The following is a 9,449-nucleotide window of genomic DNA, read 5'->3' as shown; positions in this document are numbered from 1 at the left end:
AAATTGTTTTTGTGATCAATTTAATCAAACTTGATCAAACTTATACAAAACACAAATCATAATCTAAATTGTTAAACTCTTAATTGTTAAACTTAGAGAATTGTTAAATACTTTTGTGGCCAACGCACTATTGATCAAACTTATAGAATTGTTAAATTTTTTTGTCTCATAATCTTAGTACAAAACACAAATCAAAGAGATTAAACAATCTTAAAAAAACCTAATCCAATCTAATTCAGTACCCAATCTAACCCAATACACACCTACTATATCACAAAAACAATATCACAATGAATGAAATACATAGACAATATGACAGAATAAAATATGGGAAAGAATAAAATATGACAGAATAAAATATGACAATATCACAATGAATGAAATACATATCATAGACAATATGACAGAATATCACAAAAACAATATGACAGAATAAAATACATAGACACATTTCAATGAAATCAATGAAGGGTTCAATAACAGGAAGAGATGAATCCATCTCTTAACATGGGAAAGAGAGGCAGAGTAAGTGAAGAAACACAAACAAATCTAAAACAAACAAATCATCTTGACCCATAAACAAATGTTTTGCTTCAGAATTTTTGCTTCAGAGTTAAATTTTGCTTCAGAATTTTTGCTCGAAGAAACAAATGTTTTTGAAGGTTGATTCTTAAGAAGGTTGATTCTTAAGAAGGTTGATTTAAACTCAAATTTATCAAACTTACATACCCTAGAATCAACTTATAGCCAATACGCTATTGATCAAACTTATAGAATTGTTAAATTTTTTTGTCTCATAATCTTAGTACAAAACACAAATCAAAGAGATTAAACAATCTTAAAAAAACCTAATCCAATCTAATTCAGTACCCAATCTAACCCAATACACACCTACTATTGTTCATGACAAAATAAAATACATAGACACATTTCAATGAAATCAATGAAGGGTTCAATAAAAGAAAGAGATGAATCCATCTCTTAACATGGGAAAGAGAGGCAGAGTAAGTGAAGAAACACAAACAAATCATCTTGACCCATAAACAAATGTTTTGCTTCAGAATTTTTGCTTCAAAGATAAATTTTGCTTCAGAATTTTTGCTTGAAGAAACAAATGTTTTTGAAAAAAACAAATCAAACCCTCCAAATGCTTCAGAAACAAATATTTTTGAAAAAAAACAAATGCTTCAGAATTTTTTTTGAAAAAACAAATACATTTTTGCTTCAAAAAGAAACCCTCCGAATGTTTGAAGAGACACATTTTTGCTTCAGGAAAAAACAAACTGAAGGTGGGGATGACGAGATGAGCCTACCTGGTGATGGTGGAGAAGAGAGCTTTCAATTGAGCTTTGTTCTTCCTTCTTCAGAGCTTTCTTCCTTCTTCAAAGCTTTCTCAGAGCTCTTTGTTCATTGATACAGATGATACATATGATGTAAAGAAATGATGTAAAGAGTGCCTTTCCTGGTAAGTGCAGTGGGTTGGTGAGAGTAGATTGGTAAACAAATTTGAACCATTGAATTTTAATCATTGATAAATCTAGATCATTGAAACTCTTTTCAATCTCAGCCATTGTTTTTAAATTGGACAAATCTAAACCATTAAAGATTGTTTGTGAGAGATATATTTTTAAGAATAAATCTGAGCCATTGCTTTTTAAATTAGATAGATCTAAACCATTAATTTCAAAGACATTTTCAAACTCACCCTTCCATTGTTATATAGATATATGTCTTCTTGTGGTTTTTTTTCCTACTCCATCTTTAGAAAACAAAGGAATATACATAAGTGAAAATCTCATAACAATTAATCATTACATAATTATAATAATAAAACTTAATAATAGCTTTGTAACCGAAATATTTAAAATCAATATTAATGTTAATAACGGTCAAGCAAATTACATGGAAATAATTAATTTTATTTTATTAAAATTCCAACAATAAATAGTAAGAAAATAAAATAAAATTACACTTTTACATTAAAAAAATTGTCTATGTTAAACCCTTAAAATCAATTTGAAACACTTGCCAAATAATTTCTCTCTTCTCCAACTTTAAACTGGGTTTGATTGGAAGGTTTGATTAGAAAAATAGAAAGAAAACGAGAAAAAATTGATATGATTCATATTCCAATTATGCTTGGTTGAGTTAGGAAATGAAGGAAGAAAAGAGCCTAATGTTGTTTTTTATTAAAGGATGTGATGAGAGAAATGAAAAGAGAATTAGCAATGAGCCTAATTTCAAATTCTCATGTATATTTGGTTGAGTTGAAAAAAATAAACTCAAAAAATAAAAAGTGATATTATATTTTTCTGTCATTTTTTTTTCTATATTTTCCATTACAACTAAACAAAAAATAAAATTATATTTTTTTATCGGGCAAATCACCTACACTTCCCTTGATATTTAGCTAAATTACAGATTCTTCCTGAGATTTCAAAAATTACATCTCGTCTTCCGAGGTTTATATTCGCATAACAATTTAACTCATATCGTTCAGTAAATGTTAAGAATGGTTAACTGACATTACCAAAAAATAAATTAATGGACGATATTATCCCTACTGAAATCCCTTTGATAAATCAACAAAATTTACAAAAGAATTATATTAGATGAAAAAAAAATTAAGTTTTTGAAACCATGTTTGATTTGTTGTTAAGAAAAAAAATTTAGAATTTAAAAAAATAAAATAAAACTAATTTAATAAAAAAATATGAAAAAATATATTTAATTTGTAAAAATTGTTTCTAACCCCCTCAAAAGATAAAATTATATAAAAATAATAATAAATTTTTATTTTTTATTTCTTAACCAAATTAATTTTTAATTTTTAAAAAAAAAATTAAAAATAAATTTATAAAAATTAAACCAAACATATTCTAAAAAGAATTTGACAAGTCATTTCTTGTGTTTTTATCTTATTTAATTATTTGTTAATTTTATGATATTTTCACAATCTTAAAATACAACATATAAGAATTTTATAGACTAATTTTTTTGATCTCTAAAAGTGAAAATTTTGTTACAAAAGACATTTAGGAACTAATTTCTATTGTCTTGAGGATAGCCACTAAAAAGTCGCACTGAAAAGTAAAAAATAAGGTTTTTAGCGATAAAATTTCAAAAATATCAATAATAAATAGACTTTTAGGACAAAATAATTTGATCTCAAAATAATTTATTTTTTGAGACAAAAAATTTGCTACTAAAAAGATAATAATTGATCACTAATGTTCAATTTTCATAGCTAAAAATATAATAACGACATTTTTCGCAACAAAAATAATTTTGTCCCTAAATTTTGGACTGTAAAATCTTATTTTTATAGTGTAATAAGTGTTTTTCCATTTTAATTTGACATTTCATAATTTATTTAAAAATGATAATTTAGTTAAATCTCATGGGAGAATTTGTAATTTAACTAAATTTTAAAAAAATTTGTAATTCAACTAAACCTCAAAAAGTGTAGATAATTTTAAAACTTCAAAAAGAATTTATAATTTTATAAAACCTCAAGAGAGATATAGATAATTTATCCCTTTTTTTTATACTTTTCCATTTTTATTTCTTTCGTTAAATCCTCCAACCAAACAAAAACGCAGCCTACTTCAAAATCTCAGTTTGGGAGCCGAACTCTCAAGCCCTAGAAGAAGAAGACGACGACGAAGAAGAAGAGCAAGAGAGAGCACGGTTTCAGGTAGAAGAACCATAGCGATGTCGGACTTTATACCAGACGAAATTGTGTTGGAAATCCTCCTGAGACTACCCACCAAATCCCTAGTCAAATTCAGGACTGTTTCCAAATCTTGGAACTCTCTCATCACAAGCCCTAATTTCATCAATACCCACCTCACTCACTCCCTCACTTCCAATACCTACATAAATAGCTATGATAATCTCCCACTCATGATAGTTAGGCAATACGATTCTACTTTCTATAACGAAACAGAGAACTGCAAACTATTTCTTGATTCCGAGGACTCATTTGATGAATATAAAGCTCTTGAATTCCCAATAAAGAGCTATTATCATCACTTTTTTTGGGCAATTGAGTATGCGAAAGGTTTGTTTTGCCTTTTCAAAAAAGATCGGTTTTTTCTTTTGAACCCATCGATTAGAAAGTCCATGGCTATGCCCAAGCCTATGATCAAAAAGCCTGCGCGTTATCATGGGTTTGGATTTGATCCGAGGACCAACGATTATAAGGTGGTTAGAATAGTGGACTTTTATGAGGAGCCAACAACACACATTGAGGTTTTCTCCCTTAACGCGGGCTCGTGGAAAATCTTGAGTGGAGCGAGCAACTCTTTTCTGGATGAGATTACCATTGCTTTTTTTGGGCGATTCACTTCTTATTTAGAAGGGGCTGTTCATTTTCCTGGATATATGAAGACATCCAATGATCCATTGATTTTGTCCTTTGATCTGTCCGATGAGGTGTTTCAAACGATGCTGTTACCGAATGGTATTTTCGGCCTCAAAACTATGGTCATTACTTCAGTATTCGGGGGATTGCTTTCTTTGTTATGTTACGAATTTGCTTCTCCTGGGTACAAGTCTTGTTCCATTTGGATAATGAAAGAGTATGGCGTAGTTGATTCTTTGTATAAACAGCTCACAGTTGATCTAAGCGGAGGAATTGCACGGGTATTAGGTATGCGAAATAATGGTCATGTATTATTGGATGTAAAAACGGCTATGGATTGGGTGCTTTCTTCATATGACCCTTCGGATCAGCAAATTAAGAATTTGGGGATTCATGCTACTGAATGCCCTAAGGTTGTTGATACTTATGAGGAGAACCTTATCTTACTCAACAAACCAAATTATGCATTTTCTAGATGGGGAGTGAGCGGGAGGAAGAGGAAAGACAGGTAAAAGCTTAATTCAGCTCAATTTCAGCATTTACTTTCTGCAGATTTATCTTACTCATATAGTGTATATACTACATTTGGTTGCTTGCCTATATGTCAAACCCTTATGCTAATGCTGTGTTTGGTTAGGGAATTTGGGAAGGAATTTAGAAAGGAAAAGGGAAAATGTGTGTGAAAGTAAGTGAAATATAGGTATGCTTTATTCACATTTCACCTACTTTTTTCATTTCTTTTTCCAAATCCCTCTCCAAATACCCCAACCAAACACAGCATTAATGTGCTGATTTTGGATGTTGAATTGTTTCATAATTCTATGAAAACTGGTCAGCATTGTGAAATACTGTTTTGTTGTAATGGTTGATTGATAATTAAACATTAGCGAGTGTATGAAATCGTAATGGCTTGAAAGATGGATCTTTGAATTCTTTGTGGTAATGGCTTTATGTTATGACAAGCAAAAGAACCGAAAGGATGCAAACCCAAACCACCAAACTCTGTGGGAGTCCACACTATTCTAACTTGAAAGATGGATCTTTGGATTCTTCATTCATATCTTTAACCCCAAAATAATAATATTGGTATGAGATCATCTCCCAAGGAAAATAAATGGCTTGGTTCAAATGTGATGAACACAATGGGTTCAAATGCTCTATATAACATATTGGAATTATGTATTTCTTTTTTGTCTTTCAAATGATTTGTTGATATATGGATCTCTCTGTTTAGATTATGCTTATTTATTATAGATTACCATGTTGTTTTTGTACATTAACTCTGTTGATCGCAAGTGCAGGTAAAACAAAGTTGGGTAATTTCAAATATTCAATGGATTCAAAGCATGACCTAGCGAATGAGATGACATGACTTGTCTTACCAAATGGAACTACCAATATTCTGAACCTATCGAGGCACATCAGATGAAACGAGTTTGTATTATTTTGAATTGTGTTCAGTGGAAATATCATTTTTAGGAGCAAAACAATTATGGAATTTGAAATTTTTTGTTTTTGTTATTATTTTTTGGCTGCATCTCGTAATGTCGCTTTCAACTGGTATTCTAAGTTCTTAACTGTATACTGTTGTCAGTATATTTTTGTTGAACATTATCATATTTTCATTAAAGAGATGCTCTAGTCATGCTTCATATCTTTGCTCTGTGTTCATTCTGTTCGACGCTATTTTTGTTTTTTGGGTACGTTTTTGCAGCAATTTTGAGAGGTGTTTTTTATGCTTTGAGAGTTAGATGGCTATATTATGAGTTAAAAATAAGCTTTATAAAAAATTAATTTGTTTGACGTATTCTTAACTATTCGACTTTTCTAATAATTTGCTAGAGTGACAAAAGGGAGTTTTTTGGCATTAAATGTGTTTGTTATCAAAAATATTAGAGACCTCAAATCTTGTCCTTGAATTTTTACTAAATACTCGCATGACATTTTTCCAAGTGGCATTGGCATAAATTTTTTGACTTTATGTTCTCTCTTGATTTTTTTAGTTAATTTTTTTTCCCAAATTTAATAATTTTTAATTTTTTTTAAAGGCCTTTTAGTCAATAGGATCAAATCGAGTCGAATTTTGTAGAACTTGAGCTCGATTTATTTTTTTTATCAAGCTTGATTATTCAATTCAAGCTCGACTTGTTAATATGAATCAAAGTTCAAACTCGACTTGAAACTTGATAGTAATTTTTTTTACTATATATAAATAATATATTTTTATATTTTATTATGATTTATATTATTTAACATATAAATCATATATGTATACTATTATGTATTCATATTTTTATATTATTTAATATATAAATAATATATTTTTTCTATAATTTAAATAAAGATAAATGAATCTAGTTTATTTGACTTAGGTTCATTTACAAAACGAGTCTAAAAGTCAAACTCGAGCTCTTTTATTTATTTAACGAACTAAGTCGAATCGAGTTCATGAACAGTTCGGATTGTTTGCAACCCTATCTAGAAATAGTAAAAAGTAAAGTTAATTTTTTTTACTAATTTAATTTTATTTATGGCATTTTAATTTAGAAATAATTAAAAAGTAAAAATTTTATAAAAAGAAATTCACAAAAGAGAAAAAAAAAATGAAATTAATTATGATTAGCATCTGTATACTTTTATCAAAATCTTCATTTAGTCTCACTTTTCATTAGTGACAATTAATTTTGTACATTTTACGTAAAGTTGTAATGTTATTTTCCCATCTATCTATCGTAATTGAAGCTTGATGGAGATTTATATGCGAGCCACACCTCCTATTTTTCTTGCCTTATTAGCGAGTAATTATTCTATATTTTAGAAATTTTACATTGGCTATATATTCAATCAATAGTAAGGGATTAAATGAATACATGACCCTAATAATAAAGAGAAAGTGGATAAAGTATAGCATTTCATTGGTTAGGCACATAAACACGTGGTGTTCTGGACCCAGTAGATAATTTCTGCTTATTAGCACTTTTATTGAGATTTGAAAAAAATGCCTTAAGCCTCTCAATTTTGATATAGTTACATTGACATCGCTTTTAGTAAGGTTAAATGGACCTAAAATAATGCAGATGGTGTGAAAATATTAAAAAATAAAAACAATATAAAGTATATATTTTCATGTAAAAAATATGATAACATTATTTTTTTAATCTATATAACTAACAAATTATTAACAAAAAGGTGGCTAAATGTTATATGAATTAAAATCTCAAATTGTGATGCTTACTGTATTTTTTTCAAATCTCAATTGATGTCTTTATAATTTACCATTTTTTATTATCAAATTCTCATTTTAGTTCTTGTATTTTTATTAAAATTTCACTTTAATCTCTTTATTTTTAATTTTCATTATCATAATTGAAAATAAACAAATCAAAGTGAAATTTTAATAAAATAAAACTATTTTATCATACAGTCATCATAGCAGCTCCAATCAATTAATATAGAAAAATAGTAACAACAATCCTAAAACTGTCACTAATCTTGCTATATGAAAAAGTGCATAGATATATGTGAAAAATATATTAATTTTAAAAAATATATTGAAATTATAAATATTTTACCATTATGTTTCTTAAAGAAAATTTCTATGATTGTTGTTTTGATAATTGGGTATGTGAGCTATATTAACTAATTTTGAGACTATCCCACCACCCCATTTGCATATAAAATGTATATTATTAGGTAAATAAATATTAAAACTGAGATCTGAAGGGAATATAGAGTGAAGAAGCATAAGTGGATTTTCATTTAAAATTTTTGCGTTTATATTTTTTGGGTTGTCCCTTCTTATTGGGCCATTTTATTTGATTGGGCCTTCAAAGTATGTCCATGTTGATGGATATTCATTCAAGACCGAACATAGCTTTACCTTGAATTTTGCCTTGAATGAATGGGCATTGTTGGCACAAAAATTTAAAATTCCTTATAGACAGACATGTCAAAGAGCAAGAACATGAGCAATCATGGTCCAAGAATCGTGGGCGTGAAGATGGTGATTTGGAGAGAGAAATCAGAGGCATGACACATGGTTGTTTTAGAAACTAAAGGCAGTTGCAGTAGTTATAAGTCATGGACTAGTGGGAGATGCTAGCAAATGGACACATGACCACATCTCTTGGCCAATGGAGCAACATAAAAGTTGGAAATTTGAAGGAGAAAAGAATTTGCAACCTAATTTACAACACTTGTGAAATTTAGATGTAGTATAACTTATTTAGGAGTAATCTAAATCTATGTAGCTAAGAGTAATTTTTAATAGTTAATTTCAATTCTTGTAACTTATTTCAGGTCGATCGATTGTAATGCTTAAGTCATGTAATTTGATTCTTGTAATTAAATGACAAGTTTAAGTATTATTAATCAAGTTTTAATTGTTGTTTTACTTTGCTTCTCTTCACATAAAAATTTCTAAAGAAATTCTTGCATCTATCAAGGTATAGAACACCAATCATAATTGCTTGATCTATTGTTGTTTGTAAAAATTGATCTTCTATGTAGAATCAACATTGTCGATTTGGCCAAAACCATATTTTTGCCAACAGGGTGACATAATTTTTAAAATATCCCTAATAATAATATGGTAAAGTGTGCATTAATATGAACATTCACATTATCAACGTGAATATTCACGTTATCAAATTTGTTTAATGTGCATATTCACATCACCCAGTTACTAAGGATTCATAAAATATTTGTAAGGGTAAAATTATTCATAAAAATATAAGAATATCTTATGAACTATTTAAAATAGAAGTACTTGAAATAAATTTTTTTTAATAAATTTCCATTCAACAGGAGTCAAAAATTACTAATTACTTATTTTCAATCATTAAACAATTTAAATATTTTCAATAAAAAAATATTTAAAATTTGATTAAATTATAAATACGTTATTTGAGATTTATTTAAAATATAAATTGTTTATGTAGTTATGAAAATTATAAATATCAACTCATTAAAAAAATTTACTTAACATAATCAAAAGAAAAAATGAAATTCTTAATTACTTTCTTATATAATGATAAAATCAATTAAATTATTATATAAGACCATTCCCATTTTAACCAGGCTT

At 28.1% G+C, this 9,449-nt stretch overlaps 1 protein-coding gene across 1 annotated transcript; it reads left to right on the top strand.

Moving 5' to 3' along the window:
- The first annotated feature begins 3,586 nt into the window (after positions 1–3,586).
- LOC114272941 (F-box/kelch-repeat protein At3g06240-like) lies at positions 3,587–6,022 on the top strand. Its single transcript, XM_082908858.1, has 2 exons — positions 3,587–4,874; positions 5,668–6,022. Exons 1-2 carry the CDS (start codon positions 3,715–3,717, stop codon positions 5,669–5,671), a joined length of 1,164 nt encoding a protein of 387 aa, XP_082764984.1. The 5' UTR covers positions 3,587–3,714; the 3' UTR covers positions 5,672–6,022.
- The last annotated feature ends 3,427 nt before the right edge of the window (positions 6,023–9,449 follow it).

The sequence above is a fragment of the Camellia sinensis genome, chromosome 15, assembly GCF_055761805.1.
Source record: "Camellia sinensis isolate YWXY chromosome 15, ASM5576180v1, whole genome shotgun sequence".
Taxonomy (NCBI): Eukaryota; Viridiplantae; Streptophyta; class Magnoliopsida; order Ericales; family Theaceae; genus Camellia; species Camellia sinensis.
The sequence above is the reverse complement of the archived record's forward strand: the minus strand, read 5'-3'. Positions and strand labels throughout refer to the sequence as shown.

Excerpts from the sequence above, each read along its gene's own strand:
- LOC114272941 (XM_082908858.1), top strand. The coding sequence starts at position 3,715 with ATGTCGGACTTTATACCAGACGAAATTGTGTTGGAAATCCTCCTGAGA.